General features: G+C 38.7%; 3 protein-coding genes across 3 annotated transcripts; 2 read left to right on the top strand and 1 right to left on the bottom strand.

The window, feature by feature from the left end:
* Window positions 1-10,537: 10,537 nt before the first annotated feature.
* Window positions 10,538-14,495, bottom strand: MELLADRAFT_117394 (uncharacterized protein; the record flags this gene model as incomplete). The annotated part of the gene is made up of 8 exons (XM_007413462.1): window positions 10,538-12,647; window positions 12,724-12,926; window positions 13,000-13,232; window positions 13,309-13,515; window positions 13,580-13,656; window positions 13,725-13,858; window positions 13,935-14,067; window positions 14,138-14,495. 8 exons carry the CDS (start codon window positions 14,186-14,188, stop codon window positions 11,091-11,093), a joined length of 2,595 nt encoding a protein of 864 aa, XP_007413524.1.
* A 2,044-nt stretch (window positions 14,496-16,539) lies between these two features.
* On the top strand, window positions 16,540-18,190 carry MELLADRAFT_49596 (uncharacterized protein; the record flags this gene model as incomplete). The annotated part of the gene is made up of 3 exons (XM_007413594.1): window positions 16,540-17,258; window positions 17,341-17,401; window positions 17,478-18,190. The coding sequence occupies 3 exons, from the start codon at window positions 16,698-16,700 to the stop codon at window positions 17,828-17,830; spliced, it is 975 nt and encodes a 324-aa protein (XP_007413656.1).
* Window positions 18,191-18,823: 633 nt separating this feature from the next.
* Window positions 18,824-22,093, top strand: MELLADRAFT_49594 (uncharacterized protein; the record flags this gene model as incomplete). Its single annotated transcript, XM_007413595.1, has 8 exons — window positions 18,824-18,848; window positions 19,032-19,530; window positions 19,599-19,751; window positions 19,813-19,962; window positions 20,033-20,769; window positions 20,849-21,065; window positions 21,128-21,269; window positions 21,354-22,093. 7 exons carry the CDS (start codon window positions 19,045-19,047, stop codon window positions 22,091-22,093), a joined length of 2,625 nt encoding a protein of 874 aa, XP_007413657.1.
* Window positions 22,094-22,297: the final 204 nt, after the last annotated feature.

Below are 22,297 nucleotides of genomic sequence, written 5' to 3'. Positions count from 1 at the left end.
CTTGAAAATCCCTTAAAACACTCTTGGAAACCTTATATATTACTGATACCACTGTTACATATGTAAAACTACCTGTAAGCCCTTGTTTACCAATTTCAACTTTTTTCCATTTCCTTAATAACTTCTATTTTGTCTTATAAACCATCATGATTAAAGTTGTTTCTGACTAAAAAAATGCCCCTCTTTCGTATTCTAACCCTACTAAACCCATAAACCTAATATTACTACCTGAAAAACCATTTCTCAACCTGTATACCTATATTTTTGAGTTTCTCTTATGTTTTTTTCTTTCTTTTCTCTGTGTGATCTATTTGTTCATAGTTTATACTGATCTTGATAAGTTTTCTCATATAAATTGAGTATGTAAAGATAAATTATATTACATGTAATTCAAAATTCGTTTTTTTTTTTGATTTTTTGATTTTTTTTTGATTGGTCTCATACATTGATTACCACACCGTCAACCTCAAATACGACAGTCCGTATGTGTACTTTGAGGATCCAGATTATGGAGTTAACCAGAATTGAGAGCCAGATGTACGTATATTTCTTGTTCTCTCGTGTCTATGTCATGAATTCCAATTAAAACAATGAAGACTGACAATCAAAACATCTATAGCCTCCTGAAGGACCACCATTGTCCTATACTTGTTGATTATGTAGGAAGATATTTCGTATCAGTGGTAGTTCACGATCAAACCTCAAGGTTCACCGAGATGGAAGCAATGCACCTGGAAAGTTAGGTGCAGGCTGGCCTCGTTGTCGTCAGGCCATCACAGCTGGTGCCAAGCTCCCACCCACGGTGAACAAACTACAAGCTCAACATCTCCAGAACGCTCATCAAGGCTCACTTGCCACATTTGTAGCAGCCCCGCCAGCGCTTTCAGTCAAGACACTCAACCAATGTCTGACTGTTTGGCAAGTTTTGTAAGCGCTACCATTCAAGAGAATTGATGATCCTCTTCTCAAGGCCATTCTATTTTGGCTACGACCTGAGGCACGAGTATACGGTTGAAAGTGGTTGGCCGATGAGGCGAAACGATTATGTTTATCCCTTTGCACGTTGGTCATTGATCAGGAACTCAAGGTGAGTTTTTTTACTTTTCATTTGATAATAAAGTCAAGTTGATCCAATCATCATTCCTTTGTCATTTGCTTTTGGCAGGACTTGACTAGCAAATTTTGTTTGATACAGGATGTTTGGATGGTGAAAGGCATGAAGATTGCCTTCATCGGGGCTTCAATCTCGCTCATTACCAAAGATTGGAAGTACGTAGTCCAGCACTTAAGTTTCAAGCTTGTGGCATGGCATCACAAGGGTACCCTGCTCGCTGAGCCAATGGTGGTGATCTTAAAGAAGAACAAACTTTATCAAATAATGAGTTTTTCCTTTTCTTTTTTTAATTTTTAATCATCTTTTCCAATTTGAACAATCCTCTTTACTTTTTGGGTGCTGACATTGATTTTGATATTTTACATGCTTGCAAACATCTCAGATTCCGGCAGAAACAACTTCACCCTTGAACGGGAAATGCACCAACAATTACATGATGAAGGTCTTTGATCAGGGCATGATTTTGGTTGGAAACCAAAATCAATGTCCATCAGGTGCTTCTGTCACAAGATGGGCCTGATTTCCAAAGCTGGTCTCGACGCCCTTGGAATGAAACTGATGCGGGTTTGTCACCATGCTTTAGGTAGGTTTCCAGCCATTGACACTTTGGCAGTGATCAAATAAGACGACGAGGCAGGAAGCGGCTCTCCAGATTCCAACGTTGACGATCTTGATAGTGATAATGGTGACGATGTGGAGAGTATTCACAGCAGTGATTCAGATGAAGCTGAATCCAATGATGACCCTGATGAAGAAGATATCGAGGAAGAAGATGAGCCTCAAAATTACCGGAACCACAAAAAAGCTTACCTTTTAGGTGACACATACATGAAGCAACTCACCAAAGATGTAAGTTTTTCATATTTATCTCTGATCTTTCATTTCTTGTATATTATTCTCTAATACTTATCTTTTTGAAGATGGAGACCGTCAACGAGAAGTTCACTCGATTGCGTGGTCATTGGACTGATTTCAATCGGCGACAAGAACATGCTAATGTTCAACGCAAAGCTGAAGGTTTACGACCCCTCAAGGCTCTCTTGTCAGGGCATGGAATTTGTTGGGGAATTTGAGCCAAACGTTGGGAGCAGATGTGGGAGGCTCGCAATGTTTGTATCATTTTCATTTCATATTATTTTGCATAATTTCTTTCATGTGACAAGGCTAACAAATGTGATTATATTTAGTTGATTGATACAGTTATGAAAGAGGACCTGACTGAAGTGCACTCAAAGAGACGATGTCCAAGAAAGGACGGTAAACAAGATGGCTACTTTGACACTACACCAAATTTAATCTTTACCGGGCGGTAAAGAAAACTACTGACATAGAAAAGTCCTGAGGCAACAGGAAGAGAGCTAAAAATCTGAAAAAATATGCACCTTGTTTCTAGATGTTAGGGCATCATGATGAGTATTTTTTTGTATTTTATACGTAGATATTGGTTAATGTACTAACAATGAACACTGAAAATCATCAAGAACTCACGTGTAACAATACCTGAAATTTGGGTCATGATTATGAAGACAATATTTTGTGGTCTAAAAACCTCAATAACTTTTGCAATTCTGCTCCAAATAACTCGATTTTTGGTTCATTCAAAAGCTGAACCATTCTCCTTTACACTTCATAATTGTAGTAAGGTGCTATCTAGTAATTTACACGCTCTACATATGTTCAAACAGTTCCGCATGAATAGCTCTGTAGAATCTTTTTCAGACTGGCTACAGATGTGTTGTCTCAATGAAAAATGTAGAGGGAGAACTCGCATTTTTAATGCACTTCAAAGTGAGTGATATGATTCAGAACTGCAAAAGATATTGATGTTTGAAGATTTCAAAATCCTGTCTTCAAAATCAGGGGCCAAATTTCAGGTATTGTTACAGGTGGGTTTTTGATGATTCTCAGCCTTTATTGTCAGTGCATTAACCAATATCCGTGTGTAAAATACAAAAAAATACTCATCATGACGCTGTGGTGATCAATTTATGGGACCAATTAAAAAATTCACAATTAGCAGGATTCAGCAGGAAAGAAAATTCGAAATGGAGGTTTTTTGATCAATTGAAGCTCTTGTAGGCTTATGTATTGGTCATAAGGTTAACATTACATCATTTTATTTCACATTATTCATTAAGATCATTATAGTTTACTTACAAACAGATTACAAAAATAAAGAAAGAAAAACATAAGAAAAATTCGAAATTATAGGTACATAGGTTGGAAAATGGTTTTTAGCTTAGTAAAAATAAAGTTATGGGTATTATGAGGTTAGAATATGAAAGAACATCATTATATTATACTATGACAATTTTAATCTTGAAGGTTGATAAGGAGAAACAAAAGTTATTAGAGAAAAGGCACTTTTTCGAAGTTGGTAAACAAGAGGTACATGTGTGGTTTGGTTATGTAATAGTGGTAGTAATGGAATTTAAGGTTGCCAAGAGGATTTTCCGGGATTTTTAAGGTTATGGAGGATGATGTCATATTACATGAGCAAGAAAAAGAGAGTAGCAGCTGTGGCAAGTGGAGAAAATGGGTGAATTTTGTGGAAAATGGAGGTTTTCAGCTAATTACATATGTCAAATGACGTCAGAATAGGTTGGTAGATGGCTCATTCAACGTAGAAGAGTGGATTACATAATGTACAGACTTTAAATCAATAGTAGCGGAGGTGTATGAAAAAGGTTATAAGGCAAATAAAGAATTGGTGTGAATCTCGAATTTACAGTCACAAGTCAACATGTAATGCTCAAAACCTTAACTTTACAGCTCAATATCTTACTCATCACTCATCAGAAGTAGGTCATATAGGTGTCAGAAATGATCAGTAACACGTGGGCTACAAGATGCACTTTAGTAATCAAAAATTGGAGCACATCTGAAAAAATTTGTAATCTCAAAAATTGGTTTTCAGCTAGTTTACAAGGAAAAAAATCACCTGTATTCATCATAAGAAGTGCTGTACATAATATTATTGCGTCATTGATCACTTTTGGCTGTGAAAATTACATCATTTATTAGTAACAAAATCATTACATTGCGTCATCATAGGGTTTTTAGGGAATTTTGGGCGGATTTGATTGGTTTTGAGGTTGTTTACCATTGTAAAAGTTGTAGTACATTGTTATATATACTTTGAGAGGGTTTTGGGACTGTTGTTCCCCTTTTTTCTTTATCATTTACGCCATTATTATTTTGTTTATCATTATAAACTTATTCTAATAGTACCTGGTCACTTAAATACGCCCTTTATTACAATTATAAAGAGAAATTTACTTTAGTTTTATAGTCATAAAGACTTATTGGGAATAATATCAATCATATATTGCTTATTTCTTTAGTTATCATTTGGGAATAACACTATAGCAGTGTTAATAGTAATACAAATTGTGCTTTTGAAGTTAAAATACGTGTGAAGATATATTTCTCTGGTGCCTTATCTGTACTCAATACAACAGAGCCTTTCCTGATTGTGTTGTTTTAGAAGAGCAGTCTCAGACAACTTCTACTAGTCCTTATATTAGTAGATTATCCTCTTCCAGCTCTGTATAACCCTTGTTGGGTTATAAGTTCTACAACGCCCCAACATCTAGGAACAAGGTGCATATTTTTGCAGATTTTTAGCTCTATTCCTGTTGCCACAGGACTTTTTATGTCAGTAGTTTTCTTTACCGCCCGGTAAATATTACATTTGGTGTAGTGTGAGGAGCTAGTCTTCTCCGTGGCCAATTGGCAAGCCATGATGGACATGCTAGATATACTGACGGTAAGTCTTGAAGTTGATTCCGCTCAGTTTTCTTTTTCATTGCATTTTCTTGATGGTTTTGTTTATTTTTCTTACTGTTGGTTTCTTTGTCACAATCTCTTATAGCCATATAAGATAATGACTCACAATATGGAAGTAGATAAACAGACCGGGTGTATGGTATTAGTAAAATACATGCAGCTCAAATCTTTGATGGAAGAGCGTTTGAAAGTTATGCACGACAACAATCCGCTCTTTCCAATGGTAGATAAATCACTTCTAGACACAAAACCACTCTTAGACACAAAAACAGAAAAATGGAATACAAACAACCTCAACTGCACTTCTACACAATGCTGTTTACAATTGATAATACCTTATAGCAATGTTCAGTCTTGATTGTATTTTGACATATGTAAGAACAATTGATAATGAAACTGAATTACATAATGCAAATATGAAAAACACAACTTTTGCACTAAAACCCTTGAATTGACTAATGATGTGATAAATCTTTGATTTGTCTTGATTACTCTTATAAATTAATCACCACAACATGCCAAGAATTGCTGTTATGACAAGATCTCAACAATTCTCAATTCATGGTCCTTTGGTTCTGAACACATTGATCAATCTGGGCTTTGTAAAACATTGTGATATGTGAACCCTGCCAATTTGGGCACTTCAAATTGAGATTGACAAGGGGGTATCTGAGATCAAAGTTATCATTGGGTGTTTGAATTCACTCTATTCCTTAGTTCCTATCATATGGACCTCTCCAGAGGCTCTTAGAAACCTATATCAAACATGTGTTGTGTGTGCACGTTGATGTGCTACAAAAAAATTTACATGTTGATTGTGAACAGGAAGTATTGGGAATACAAGTTTAGTCATATCAATCACATATACATTGAATAACCTCCTGACAAACTTTGAAGTGTGTGCAATGACAAAAGTGAACAGTCTTATTTGAGTGTTTAGAGTTGGTGTTCCTCTTTATTATGATTTGTCTTGTAGGTGTTGGTCATCATTCAATTCCATGTTGAATCATTTCACAATTCAGCTGTTGATGGCATGCCCACATATTCTCTACTGTTTCAAACAATCCACTAAAAAATAAGCTTGCCCTACAGAGTGCCAGGAGCCCCGCCATGGGCCTGGGCCCTCAGGGTGCCGGCCCTGACATTTTTGGTCCTATCCCTTCAATACAGGCCCAAAACAGGCCCTGGTCTGCTTGAAGATGCAGCCGGCCCTTTCAAGGGCCCGGCAATGCCCAGGGCCGGCAATGTTGCGCCAGGGCCGGGTCATAGCCCTAGTTTCAAGAGTCACTTAAGCAACAAGACTTACTATAATTCAACTAGTAATAGCAAACCTAACCCAAACCTAACTCAAAGAAACGCAAACCTAAGTGCCAACCACAAGTTGACACCTAGGTCTGGAATATATAAACTCCTCTTCTTCCCACTCTAGAAGAAGAACCAACTTATTATTGTTCCACAACTCCTCATCACATCTTACTTGATTGTTCACCAAGAATACTTAGTATAGTGATATTGTTGTATCTTGATTCTCATTGTTCTAATCATATCGAGGTTATTGTAAAAACTCAAGTGGTGTTCTGAGCTGGTGGGATCAATAGCTAACAGAACAAGCTTGGAATTTACAAAGGGGTCCTCTTCAAAAGATTCTAAAGTAACGCATGGCACCTCTGAACCCTCAGAGTCTAAAGAAATGCAGGCCCCAGAGTTGTAAGATCAACCAGAGCTCCAAGTAAGCTCCTTAGAGGGATTACTTAGCCATCCCACTGGCATCAAATCCTCCTTTTAGAGGTCAACTAACTGTAGTCTTCACTTGGGTGTATCAAGTGAAGACTACTGCCTTCTTTACTCTTCATCTTTTTTAGTGAAGAGTCAGCCTCACTGTGTCATTGTGGCAGTCGCCTGACAACAAGCACACACAAACTGCCTTTGTGCGCTCATCAACAAGCAAACACCACATGGACATGGTGCCTAATTGTTGCTGACTCCTCACACATATCTACTACATGTTTGCATATTGATATATACATAGACTATATACTAACTTGGAGGCTGTGTGTCATCTTCAATGGGATGAATTCAAAGTTGAAAGTTATAATTATGGTACTCAAACTTGTGTATAGTTGGTTTGTGTATAGTTTGGTCTTTGACCATGTATACTTTGCTTTTGAAAGCATATTTTGTGTATAGCTTTGAGGACCCCGTGTATCCTTCTATTTCACATCACCTCAACCTGGGGAAGACCACATGGCCAAACTTCAAACAAAATTATACTTTTGCCTTGTTGTGTATACTTGTGTATAGTCACAAAAAGAACTATACACGACTATACACAAACCAACTATACACAACTATACACAAGTTTGAGTACCGTAAATGTTTTGTTTGAAATTCATATATCAGTATCTAAAATTTAATTTCAAATTTGAACTAGAAATGTTGATTGATTTCAATGAAACTTGTAGTACAGGTCCCCAAAGGACTTCAGAATCCCTAGTACATGTTTTGGACCTCACTTATTCCACTGATGCATGCTTCAAATTTACTCTGATTCAATCTGGCTATTTGACTTTCAAACCATACATGATTCTGAATTGGTTTGAACATGATTGTGGGGATTGGTATTCACGTCTTGATAATTCAAAAAGGGCATCCACTCTAGGTTTTAAGATCTTTCTCCCTCAAATTCATCTGGTGTCCAATCTTTTCAAATTTGTAAAAGGATTCAGAAAACCCTCAGTACCAAATTGTTCAGATACATAAGGTTGCATTTCCTCCTTAGATTTTTACCTCTACCTTTTGTTTCTTTCTTACCCTTGCATACATATTCTCAAAGGATAAATCAAGTACCAATCTCAAGTTTTGAAACTCCTATTGATATATTCATCAGCCACTCCAAGATGAAATTTGTACAGATTTTCTTTGGTATAAATATCTTGATGGATCACCAAGCCTCTGCTTATGTTTTAAGACTACCAGAAACTTATAAGTCTGCTGGAAACGACATTTCATCTAGCCAAACAGCTTCTGAAAAAATAGGTGTGGTATTCCCAGCTGCCAATTGAAAATACTTGGAGGACAGAAAACTTTCAGAACAATTGAATGCACAGTCACAAAATGATTTTGGGCAATCCCAAGAAGGAAATTCTTGCTGTGCTGACAAATTCAAAAATAGTCCTCTAATGGTAACAATTCCCCTTGGATGTGCGGCTATTGTGGGAGCTGCTTTGACTTGCCTGTATTGTGGTAGACAGTATATGCAACTCTATTCTATTGTTCAATATATCCCTTTATGTGTATTTTTTCACTGATATGCTGTTTGATTATTTCTCCAGATATTCTCGAGCTTCCTAAACAAATCAAGCTTAGGGCTGAAATTAAAAAATGAAATACCCAAATCAAATCAAACAATTTGGGTCACGGGAAAGGGATTTTTGGGTGTATTGTTTGTACCTTGGGTTGTGTTTCATATCAAGCATACAAGATCAAGTATCACTGTGCATTCATTCCATGTTGCCAATCAAATTCCACCAAAAATGAAAGGCTTTTGAGCATACTCTAGTGAAAGTGCATCATCACAAACACTTGTGCAATTTGAAATATGTCCAAGTGACAATGCAGAAATCTGAAATCAAGTCTCTGTTCATGGCAGAAATGCAAATGGCCAAAGCAATTCCACATGTTACCTAGTGTTAAAGATGCAAATATTTGCTGTTTATGCTTTATGGCTCAGATGTGCAGTGCTAGATGATTTGATGCTCCATTCTTCTCTCAATGATAACCCCAGCCTAGGTCATGTTCCTACCAGGGAACCTATTCACTGCTGGCAGTGCAACATTCAGAACAGATGTTGGTGTTGAGGGACTCCACGGAGTAAGTGAACTTGCTCAAGGAATATTGGAGTGGAACTAATTAAGTGTTTTTGCAAGAAGGACAACGTAATAGTTGGGCTACAAGATTTTTAAGTAACACATATAGAAGTGATTCCAAGGTAAAGCAGTGTAGGTGAATGTTGATGGTCATGACAGCAAATAGTATTGCATGAACTTGTCACTTAGCATGTTTGTGTTTGAGTGTTTTGGTGCTGTTGTGATGTGCAATCATGTTTGGTTTCGTTTCTTGACCTTCTTTCTGCAATCATCCCTGTGTTTCGGCTCAGAAACTGCATTAAATGTAATCATTCTTCAAGTTTCCACCACAAAGTATATCTTTGTTCCCTGTGTTATAGAATCAATATTTTGCAATGAATTCATCATTTATGGTACTCAAAGTTGAAAGGTAGATTCTACCTTTTTTGAAAACCTAGATACAAAAACTAGGCACTGCCGGGAAAAGTGAGATTTGGGTTCTCCAGCGCCAGCACACACTTCAACCTCACAGAATGATGAAAAGGAATCAAACGGTGAGTGAATCAACCAATTATTCACTCACCAATTGAATGGAATCAACTTATTCAATGACTGAACCCACTGATTTGAATTGATCAAATCAAATTCAATCGATTCAAATCAGATGAAAGGCAGTTTCACTTTTTGACCAACTGATATCACTGGTGACTGATATTAACAAAACTATTGAGGTTGTATTTCAAATTCAAAAGATATTTAAATAATTTGATCTACTCCGACCCATGATCTCTGAGGTACAATGATAAAAGGACCTATTTTACAATCCAAAGCAGATATCATTAAATCTCTGACACCTTGAACCTGAAAAGGTATCACCCTCAGTCCCATCAGTCCCATCTAACCCTGGTGTGATCTATCCAAAGATTCGGATCTATCACTGATTGGAGGACAGCATGGTCGAGGTGATATTAGGAGTGTTGGAGTCTGAGCTGTTGTATTGTTGGATCTTCAGTATCTGATGATGAATTTGAGGATTGGTTGCATGGTTTTTATACTGAATCGCATCTTGAGTTGTGAAGGCATGACTGAGGGACAGAACCAAGAGGATAGATGGCTGCAGCAGTTGCTATCATCTCGAGTTGAAGGTAAGCATATGAAGATGAAAAGGGGTTTTTGAAGTGAAGTTGATGACAGATGAGAATTATAAGCACGGGGGCCTCAAAGTGAGGGCTACATATCAGTTTTTTTTCTCCGCCAAAAAAAAAACTAGTATTCTAGGTTTTGAAAAAGGCAGAATCTACCTTTCAACTTTGAGTACCCTTATTACAGTACTCAAATTTGTGCATAGTTTTTTGTACATTTTTTGTTTTTTACACCCATACACAAATTTCACGATGAACTATATTTCGTTGAGTACTTCATCCTTTTGCCAGTGTCAGGATGAGATAGCATTGACCAGTAGCCCATGATGAGCAAAGTATGCAACAGCTCCTCAAAGCAAAATACTTTGGGACCCATATATACTTTTTTTGGCCAAAAAAAACCAAATAGTATATAAGGAAACTAAGGGCATGTTCACTTAAACAATTTCTGGTGAGAAATCACATTCTGCAAAATTTAAAGTGTCTATTTGGTGGTGCATGTTTCATTTTTGCATTAAAAAATCCACAAAATGTGATTTCTGGTCAAAATTTCCTTAAGTGAACATGCATTAAATGTATGGCATGACCCTGCTTATATGTCTCTTGGTATTTTTCACTTTTCCTTCAACTTGAAACCCATATCAATTCAAGTCAAATCCAATGAAATGATCATCCAAACACCCACTCCTCATCTTTTGAAAAAAAACATCAAAAAAAAGTTATCAACATTTTCAATGGGTTCCCCAGTTCACAATAAATTAATCACTTTTCATCTATCCTCCTCCTCTATATATGTAGTAAATCTTAACCAAAATTATATTATCCACATCTTTTTCCCACACAAACACATCATACAAAACCCTCCGGACCGCTTTCTCCCCTTTCCCTCTTATATATTCAACAAGTCAAAGAAGAAGAAGAAAACAGTAACCTTCTATTCTCAAGATGATCAACACAATATTCTATGTATATATAAAAAAGAATCAAAATCAAAGAGAGAGAGAAAGAGAAAAGAAACATTCATGCCAACTTAAACCCCTTTTTCCTTTCATCAATCATCCTCAATTCGTTTGTCCTACTAAACACACACACATGACACACACATTCGTGTGTTTTTCTATATAATATATATAAATATATAAAGAGTCTTCGCAAGAGTTTTTTGGTTTTCTCCTTTTAAACTTCATCAAATCTAAAACATCATTCTTTTACAAGTTTCTTAACACCTACTCCAGTTCTATCACCTGATCTATGTTTTACATGATTCATTCGTTTAGGATCTTCAGGTGAACTGACTTGATGACTACTATTACTATTACTATTACTACCTCCTCCCCATCTTTGTCCTGTACCTCGACTGCTTTGAACATCTTCAAGGATCACACTACTTCCTGATCTACTAGATGATGATGTAGTCTTTCGATTCGATTCGACCATACCTCTTTCATGTTCGATTTCAACTAATTCTTCTGTTGTCCTTGATGATGGACTTGGTGCTCGATGTCTTGCTAACATCTGCTGACTTGGACTTAAACCTGAACTTTCGACTATCCCAATATCATCGCTGTCTCTCTTCTTTCGAAGGCCAGGATTGATGATCGGTAAGATTGAAGATGATGAATGTCGTTTCATTGAATTCACCATTGATGAAGGTCCAGCAGGTGGATAATTCACCAAGGCAGAAAGTACGTCCGAAAATGAGCCTTGAAACGGTGAAGGAATACTAGCGCTACGGTCCGATGTCCGTACTCGCTGATGTGAATGATAATGGTGCGCACCTCCTGATTGATGCGGTCGATGAACTCCCTCTTCCAGTGATGGTGATGATGAAAGCCATGGTGAAGTGGGTTGTGATCCAAACGTCGATCCTGCTAAATCTCCATCCGATTCTCGTCGATCACTGAGCCCAGAGTTATCACCATTGCCTCCAGGCATGGTGATCCGTTGATTACGCAAAGCTTTCCTAGAAGCTTGTTTTCGAGAGGCTGTTGCGTTACTGAAAACGGGTAACAGATACTGCTCGTCAAGAACTGTGAACCATTGACCATCCCTCCAAACCTTCCGGTTACCAGCCTCCGCGTCATGATTGCCTGCCTCATCAGCTTCAGGTCCAGATCCTCGATCAGGGTTGGAGCCTGCAGTCGGTAATACTTCGTCATCCGAATCTTGACTTGTAATTGAGTGTACAGGAGACGGACTTCGACCTTCACGTCGCACAGAAGTGTTACTAGAATGACGATGGCCAAAATGATCGTAGGGATCGTCTGATCCAGCACCAACATTATGACCAACAGCAGGTAGATCGTTCCGAACATCAGCGGCCAAGTCGAGTGTATCACCAAGAGATTGTTTTCCATTACGCGAACCGTGATATAAGGTCGAATTATGATCATTCCTACCAAGACTGACAAAGCCACCATGTGTGGCACCGGCCTCCTCGTCTGAAGTATCCAACTCGTCTTCGATTCCGGTCTGAATACCCACGATCTCGATCATCCGACTCGTGGTGCCACCAAAGACCACCATGGTCAAGACCACAGTCACGAGAACAGTAGTGCGAAGGGCGACGGCACTATCACCTTTGATACCTGCTGCCAGAGCGACGCCCACTGCACCCCTCAGCCCAGCCCAAAAGAGCATCATCTGATAAGAATGAGGTAGCTCATCTGTGCGATGACCGCGTGCTCGTCTGAAGAATACATTGATCACTTTTGAGATTGGAAAAACGGCACAATAGCGAGCCACACAGACTGCTAGCTGTAATGCCACATCAAATAATTCAGTCAAAACCTTCAAGAAACGCAATGAAGAGAGGGTAGGGAAATGAACGTACAGCTGAAACGATGATGAAGATGGGCTTGTAGACCAATTGAGTCTGGGTGAAAAGGCTTAATCCAAGGTAGATAAAGATAAAATTTTCGCAGAGTGAGGAGAGAGTGGTGAACATATACTTGGTAGTGCGCTGAGTTCTTCTTGACATGTTATGATAAGCATAATGCTTCAAGGTGATACCACAGAAAAGGAGCGAGACAATTCCTTAGGAGATGAGGAAAGGTGAATGATTAGCATGAAGTGAGATGAAAGAGATGGCGAAATACACAGCGCTTACCACTCATAGTGAGCGCGTTTGAGAAAAAGTAACTGGTGTAAGCAATGAGAAGTACGAGACAGCTTTCGATCTCGGGAAAGTGAGATACTCTCGAATGCTTGAGCATCAGTGAGCAGGAGAGACCAAAGACGACACCCAGTGCCATCGAGGTGAGGAAGACGAGTAAGAAGATACCGACTCCATGGAAGAAGGAGAAGACTGAGATTTTTTCGCCGTGAAAATGAGACAGGGTTCTAGATGAGAGAACAGCGAAAATCATCAATGATCTTGGTCTTAAGAATGCTTTGTACAATGTTGCGATCAACGCACTCAAACATCACGATCGCGACCGCATCATTCAATAAGCTTTCACCAAAGATTACACTGTAGAGTTTGGGATCGACCTTGAGGGTGTTGAAGATGGCAAGAACGGTGACGGGATCGGTAGCAGAGAGGGTGGATCCAAAAAGCAGGCATTCAATGATACCCAAGGAGAGCCCCTCAAGACCTAAAAGAGCCCAAACGTAGACTAGTGCACTATGGGTTGAAGAGATGCCGTCAGGAAAGGGTCGCCAGCTGATGTGAGGGAATAAATCCGTACCCTATGACGACAGCAGAGATCAAAGTTCCACAAAAAGCAAACGTAAGAATGACGCCAAAGTTTCGAAAGAAGTTTTCCTGGGTAGCAAAAGGGTCAAATTCAGTCAAAACTTTGCATATTTCCGTAGAGTGAGGTTGTTAAAGACCTCTTTCAAGTCGTAACCAGAGGCCAAGATGATCGGAGGCAAGAGAACGTTTAACATGATGGTGGTCTTGAAACTGATCATATTCTGTACCACTTCTCCTGGGGAGAGTCGAACAATAAGACCGATGACCATTCCTATTGAATCAAAAGAGTCACAAAAGGTAAGCAGAGGATAAAGGAGTAAGGGATTTGAAAATGGAGGAAAGCTGACCAGCAAAGAGAGCAACGAGCGTCTCGTGAATGGTCTTGATCCGCCGGATTTTTAGGTAATATGAAACCCAAAAGGAAAGAATGAGGAGGACGAGGACGAGGAGAAGGGCCCGAGAAGACCATAGTTCCTCAACCTATGGAATTGAAGAAATGGTGATAAGTATTCAAGATGTGGTTTTCAAGTTATTTTGAATCAAATCATACCTCGGGATCCAAATGTATCTCAGGTGGAGTATCTGGAGTTGAAGTAGACATGATTTAAAATGGCTCAAGAGAATAAAGGAGTTGTTATAGTTGATGAAGGTGGTTTGTTTGACTGAAGGCTACGATTGATGATTAACTTAGTGGGTATCACTCTCAGAGCTTCAGAATGTTGATGTAAGTGATGATATACTTTGATCTGATCGATGAATGCTGATTTGAGAAATGGCGAAATCGATCGATCGATGACCATTCGAAATGTGACTTTTGGTTGATTGTTTTCAAGCCGGTGGATGCGGATGACTTTTTAAATCTGATGCTGATTCATTTTCATTGAGATGCTGATAGTTCTAGTCAATTTGATTTCTCATCTCGAACTGGTGCTGCTTGGATGTAGTAAGATGGAAATCTTGAAGTTTAAGTACCACTTCCCTGGTGACTTGACCAAATCACCAACTCCCTTTACCAAGTTCCAACCGTGAGATTGGTGACATATCGAGTTTTCAAGCTAACGCAGCTTGTGACATGCTTCATTCTGACAACGTGAGACTGAATTTGTTTGAAGTAACACGCAGTCTGTGAAATGTCTCAAGAAAAAATACTCATGCTTCATTTCAAGTTCAAGTCATCAAGCTCAAATCTATTATTATGCATTAAGCTTCTGAAGGCTTCTGAACAAAGCAAAATCAATCCTATTCTATCGAGCTTAAGAAAAACTCAATAAGACATTCCACTTTTTTGTTTTTGGATAAGAATATACGTATACATAGGTACTTTGATTGTGAAGGTTGAAATGGTGCAAGAAAGTCTCAAGACTATCATGTATTTGTTTGATTTCTTGAAAAAGATTTGAAGTTTGATAGATATATATGTCATCCAATTTTCTTGAAATCTTATCATATCCTGCTTGGAGCTGCGAGCATCTTCATCATCATTCCAACGTATGAGATTGACTCGTAGGGTTTTTTATACGCTTGGTGTGAGCTTGCCATACATACTTCAAAGGGCAATTGAAGCTCAGATGTACTAGGCTGATGATCAATTGGGACTTACTGCATTGCTCATTGTGTTTAATGATTAAGAGCTGAAAAAACATTTCAGTAATGATGTTGAAGACTATAAATACATCTGATATTGAGGATTAAATGTAAGAAAGCTTTGCCAAATATAAATTTTTCTTTTATAAAAATATGCATACTAAGAAATCTCGTAGTTATTGAGCAATTTGGATCACAGTCTTTTGATAAACAAAAAATAACTATGCTTCATTTCAAAGATTGAAAAGTAGGATATCTGATATTTAATTTACGATTGGTTGAAGACCTTAGACCTGGATCACCAAACAAGAAACTTCAAAAAATCAAAAGAATCTTTCTTATGGATCTTTGACAAACCACTCTGACACATCTGAATCATCATCTTAGGGATTCTGCAGTAAATCTAGCCGTTTATCTAAAAAAAGATTTCAGGAGTAAAACAAATGACTGAAAGGGAAAAAAAAGTGGAGGCTGTGAAATACGTATGGGTTGGTTTAAGGAAATGTTTGGTGCGTGTTTGAGTATGAATTCTCATAGTTTGAAAAGCATGATAAAGCAAACACATGGAGCCGTTCAGAAACTCAAAAGAGATCTTGTAACACAGCCTTCACAGCCCCGCGGTGGATGAATCATGAACCGCGTCCACAAATCCTTCTTTGGTAGTGTGGTTATGTTGACTCCTTTTGGTCTGGTGTTTACAAGGTTTTCTTTATCGGTTTTATGTTGGTGAAGGGTCCGATGGAAGATTTAGATTTTAATAACACAGTGCATGGTTTCCCAACATGGTCTATCTCATGGATGAACCATGGAGCAAAAGGACAACAAAAGATAACAAGAAGAACCAGAAACAGAACGGATGAACTTAAGAAATGTTTCTTTTCTAAATGTTAATCAAACATCTTGGTGTTTTTAATATATCCCTTCAAGCAGACCTCCCTTGACCTCCCTTTATGTATGTAGCTCGTTGAGATGGAATCTAACCATGGATACATAACAATAGAACGGAAGAAAGGATGTTATTGTTTTTGTATTTGATAAATGATTGACTAGTAAATCAGTTTTTTAACAAAGGACCATGAATAGCGTTCTGATTGATTATGCTAAGCATGAACGGATATATCGAGTGTATCTTTTCAGAGATGCAAATGATATGAAGGGAAAGAGACCGGAGCCGTTGTTGGAAAAAGGTGTGGATGGCAAAGGATGTAAGAGTGATATGGTGAGATTTCAAGATTTGAGTAAATTGATTTGAGCTTGTTTGCTGTGCTGTATTGAAGTATCAAATCAATTTGTGATAATCGATTTGCAGTATAAAGTTAATCGCTCTCTTCGATTCGGGTGATTGGGGATTCCATAGTTAGAGATGAAGAGAAACTCATCATTCACTACAAATTAACTAACAACAAGCAATCTAATCTGTTTATTTTACTGTCTCTTCATGAGTTTTATCTTTTAGAAAAAAACTAAATCATCATTCGAACTCTTAACATTTCTTATCACCAATCAATCATCGAATTCGAATCAAGATGGTAGTCTATCGTACGATCTCAAGAGTAGTTCGATTACCTACCAATCTGACCCTTTCACTCTCAAGAGCAGCCATCGGTGCAGAACCTCCAATCTACTCACATCCCAGTCAAACCACTATCAGTGCAAAACAACTCGATTTACCATTTCTTCGACCCAACACTCAACGCCAACTCAGTACCACTACTACTACTACCAACAATACCAATCCGAATACCAGTTCAACCAATCTCAATGGAAACTACGAACATCATGTACCACTCAATAGTTTCGAACAAACCTTCTTGGCCGTCGGATCAGCCATCGCATCTCTAAATGATCCACATCGAGGAGACATGGTAGCTGTTCTTTCAGAAACGACGGCAGGACCGTTCTTGAGTAAATTAAGAGATCAAATGTTAGAATCGGAATCAGGTCGAAGGATCTTAAGAACCAGACCTAGGATCAGATCTGGTGATATTGATTTAAACCGGTTAAAGAACTTGGAGCCTGGTAGTTTTGGTAGAACTTATGTGGAGTGGTTAGAGAGATGTCATGTGTCTCCTGATACTAGAGAAACGGTGAGTGAGATTTGAGATTCTCGGTTTAGATCTTATGGCTGCTTATTTTACACTTCTTCCTTTTTGGATTTCTTGGACGTAGGTTCGGTATATTGATTCTCCTGAATTAGCTTATGTTATGCAACGTTATCGTGAATGTCATGGTAAGTCACTCACTCTTGCTCCAAACCCAACACAACCTATTCCTAACCTTGCTATTTTCTATTAATCCTTCAATAGATTTCTATCATGTAATCTCAGGCGGATTTCCAGTAAGTGTATCAGGAGAAATCATCGTCAAATGGTTCGAATTAGCCAATATGGGATTACCAGTAGCAGCCTTATCAGCCTTGTTCGGTCCTTTAAGATTATCATCAGGTAGAAGAGCACGATTGTTGAGAACTTATGTACCTTGGGCTTTGAAGTGTGGTTCGTCGGCTAGATCATTGATTTCGGTCGAATGGGAAACTCATTGGGAAATGCAGATTGATGAGTTGAGAGAGACCTTGGGGATTTGGGATCCTCCTGTGGATTGGAATACTTGGAAAGAAGAAGAAGATAGGATTAAAAGAGAACAAGCTCTTCAGGCTTAGGGAATTGGGAATTTCAAGTGTTCTTTTTGATTGGATTCCTTGGGAGTTTGGTTGGGTTGGTTTTCATTTGTGTGCAAATTCTTTTTGAAGTGTGGGTTTTTTTTAAATTTCAAAAAGTTTAAATTAGTTGAAGAAATTAATTCTATTAATTTAAGTTGTTGTAAAACCAATGAAAGATTCAAACCTTTTTCAATTCTTTTGTAAAAAAAGAAAGAAAGAATCAAGATTTAAATAAACTCTTGATTTGTTGAAAGTTTTCTTTTTTCTGTTCTAAATTTTTGTAAAAGTGTTTTCTTTTGTATTCATTTTTTTCTTATTCTTCTTTTCTTTGTGATAATGAGATATAATGTTTACCTTTTTTTGTTTTGAGAGAGAAATTAAGATCTTCATTTTCAGCTTTAGATATAGTTGATTGGATTTTCATCTTCAATTCTGAAGTGAATGGAATGTATCAAAGGGTTTAAAGGTTGATTGATGATGAGAACTCTGAGGTTGATTTGAGGAGTGGTTTTTGGATTATCCATCTGGCTCAGCCTCCCAGCATCCATCACATTTTCAAGTTTCCTCATGCAATTTAAATCAAATTGCCAAATTGCCTTTTTCCACAAGAATCATGTCTATGTATGCAAACACATCTACAATTGATGCTGATGCGCGTGCAGAGATCTACATACAATGTTTTAAGTAAGTCAAGGTTGAATGAATTGTTGATTAGACAATCTTGATGATATGTTGAAGATGGAGATCAGAGAGAAGAGAGAGCATGAAGAATTGGTTGCTTAAGGTGAGCTTAATAATTAAGTACAGTTCCTAAGTCATTTGAATTTGATTTGATTTGATTTTTTGATTTTTTAATTTTCGATCAACATTAAAATTTTCACTTGGATTTCTAGTTTCACTGTGATCCTCCACTTTCCCTTTGACTTGATCTAATCTGAAACTACACTTCAATCGAACTTTTATTCCAACCATCCATCCATCAATCCTATTTACCTTTGATTCTTTCATCTATCAAGTGGTATGTCATTCATTTCCATTCACTTTCTCTTTCCAAAACAAACCATTTGACGTTTCTTTTGTTTTGTTTTTTTCCTTATCTTTCAAACCATTTCGCCTTCTGAACCTCATTTCTTTATCATTTCATTCACACCTTCTCTTTGATTTTCTCCCATTTTTAACATCCTTAACCTTTTCTCTTCAGATCAATTCTCATCATGGATGCAGCTACTTTACTTTCCAATACCCTTTCATCTGATCCAGAACTTCGATCAAGCGCTACTAATCAACTCGAGACAGCTTCTAGAGAACACTTTGCTCCTTATCTTGATTCACTCTTAACCGTCCTGAGCACTACAGAACAACAACCTCATATTCGAAATGCTGCAGGTTTGGCGATCAAGAATGCTTTGAGCTCACGTGAATCGGTTCGAGTGGAAGAATTGAGTGAACGTTGGAGATCGATGGCTGAGGAGTCTCGTCAAAAGATTAAAGATGAACTGATCAGATTGTTAGGTGATGAACAAAGAGCTGTTAGACAAGTTTCAGGTCAAACTATTGCGGCTGTAGGAGCTGTGGAACTTCCTTTGGGTCTATGGCCTGGTCTCATTGGACAATTACTTCAAATCATCAATAATCAAGCTAATGGAGTACCATTACGTCAAGCTACTCTACAAGCTATCGGTTATCTTTGTGAAAGTACTGTGAGTGTTCTTTGATCGGTTCTCGATCTTGACTTTTGATCTGATCGCCGTTTCAATCCTTTTTCAAGTCACCCGAGGTCTTGGCTTCTCAATCCAATGAGATCCTCACTGCTGTTGTTTCTGGTGTAAGAAAGGAAGAACCGAGTCCAGAGGTACAGTTGGCTGCCGTCAGCGCTCTGTTGAACTCGCTGGAATTTGTGAGGGATAATTTTGAACGCGAGGTAAGTTCTAGTTCTTGAGCTTCCACGACGCGTCTTGATTTGACTCATTGGTTCCATTCAGGGTGAGAGAAATTACATTATGCAAGTAGTGTGCGAAGCCACACAATCTCCTACTCCTGACGTTCAGGTAGGTGCATTTGCATGTCTTGTCAAGATCATGCAATTGTACTATGATAAGATGAGATTTTACATGGAAAGGGCCCTCTTTGGCGTATGTTATTTTGCTTCTGATCATCACCTGATAATCCCTTTGTTAACGAATCTCATTCTTTGACTTATAGCTCACTGTACTCGGTATGAAACACACCGACGATCGCGTAGTCCTTCAAGCTGTTGAATTTTGGTCAACGGTCTGTGACGAAGAAATCGAACTACAAATCGAAGCAGAAGAAGCCTTGGAGTATTCAGAACCTCCTGAACGCGAATCTCAACACTTTGCCAAAGTGGCTTTACCTGAGATCTTACCTGTCTTGCTTCAATTGCTCACTAAACAGAGTGAGGATGCCGATGAAGACGAGTGGAACGTCAGTATGGCTGCTGGTACTTCTTTGGCTCTCTTGGCACAGACCGTAGGGGACGCGATCGTCACACCAGTGATTCCGTTTGTTGAGAACAATATCAAATCTACTGATTGGCATCAACGGGATGCTGCTGTCATGGCATTCGGTTCGATCCTTGACGGACCGGATCCTAAAGTTCTTGACCCCTTGGTCTCACAAGCCTTACCGACTTTGATCGAAATGATGCGCGATCCATCTCTTCATGTTAAAGATACTGCTGCTTGGACTTTAGGACGAGTGACAGATCAATTGGTCTCTACAATCAAACCTGATATTCACTTGGAACCTTTGATCACGATGTTGATTGGTGGATTAAGTGATAACGCTCGAATTGTTGGTAATTGCTGCTGGGGTCTGATGAACCTTTCAGAGCAACTTGGTGACCCTACAAAACCTACTTCGGTCTTGAGTCGATTTTACGAAGGTATCGCTAAAGCTATCCTTACCTTTTCCGAAGGGTCAGTCAAGTTGTACAATTGACTTCCTTCTTGTAGACCTTTGAGTATTGATGCTCGTACTTTTGTTTCGATTTCTCAGAGTTGCGGATGAACCCACTGCGAGAACCTCAGCCTACGAAGCGCTTGGCACGCTTATCAAATTTGCTCCAGGAGATGCTCTTCCTGTAGTCTCAAGCACCTTGGTTGTGATCCTTGAACGCTCCGAGCGTCTTCTTGGCATGCAAGGCCAGCTGGTTGGAGATGACGATCGTCGCAACTATGCTGATTTACAAGTCGCCTTTTGTGCAGTCTTGACTGTGAGTTACTAAAGTTATTCAAGATCGCGTCTCTCATCATATGCTGACTTGTGTTTTTACAGAACGCTGTCCGTCGAATGGGTAAAGAGGTCAAACCGATGGCCGATAGGACTATGACTTTGATTTTACGACTTATTCAAGGAGCTGGTCATAAATCACCCATTCTCGATGACGCTTTCCTTGTCGTGGGTGCCATGACCTTTGGTAAGCTTTTTTTTTGAATAAACCAGTCGTCATCCGGAATCCTCGGTTTTCTCATCATTGAACTCTCTATCCTGTTATACTCAGCGCTGGAGACAGACTTCTTGCCTTATCTATCGGCATTCATTCCATTCCTCGATGCTGCTCTGAAATCTCACGAAGAATATCCTCTATGTTGTATCGGTGTTGGAATCGTCGGTGATATCTGTCGAGGATTGGGAGAACAAGCTACTCCATTCGCACAAGGCTTTATGGAACTTCTTTTACAAGATCTACAGAGTACAGTCTTACATCGAAGTGTCAAACCACCTATCTTATCTTGCTTTGGTGATATCGCATTGGCAATCGGTGGTAACTTTGAACCGTTTTTGGATACGACTATTGGGGTACTTCAACAAGCTGGAGCAATGCGTGCAGATCCTAACAATTATGATCTGGTTGATTACATTAATCAATTGAGGGAAGGTATCTTGGAGGCTTATGCTGGTATTCTAGCTGGAATGAAGTCGGCTAATAAAGCAGAGCTATTGTTACCACACACCACTACGATTTGTAGTTTTGTTCATATTGTAGTCACTGATCAGGATAAGACTGAGGAATTGTTGAAAGGAGCATTAGGAGTGATTGGAGATTTAGCGGAAATGTATCCGAATGGACAGCTTAAAGCTTTGTTAGACCAAAGATGGGTTGCTGATGCTCTGAAGAATGGAAGGACTAGGATTGGAGGTTCAGAAACCAAGAAGCTTGCCAAGTGGGCCAAAGAAGTAAGTGGATTTGTCTTATCTGAACATTCAAGTTTTTTAGCTGATCAGCCATTAACTTCTTAGATGGTTCGTCGAGCAATCCAATGAGCTCTCGTTACCGATGGACTTACAGAGCTTCGTCTCTGGTCCGCCTCTCGATGAACGGCTTATCACACGATGCCTTCATCGAGGACTCAGTTCAATCACTCCAAAAACAAAGTCTTTTGGCCGTCTCTTTCACTTCGGCTCTCTCTCTCAACTCTACTACCTATCCCTCAAGCGCTCGAA

This window comes from Melampsora larici-populina (assembly GCF_000204055.1).
Source record: "Melampsora larici-populina 98AG31 unplaced genomic scaffold MELLAscaffold_37, whole genome shotgun sequence".
Classification (NCBI taxonomy): Eukaryota; Fungi; Basidiomycota; class Pucciniomycetes; order Pucciniales; family Melampsoraceae; genus Melampsora; species Melampsora laricis-populina.
Note: the sequence above shows the minus strand (reverse complement) of the source record. Positions and strands in the feature narration are given on the sequence as shown.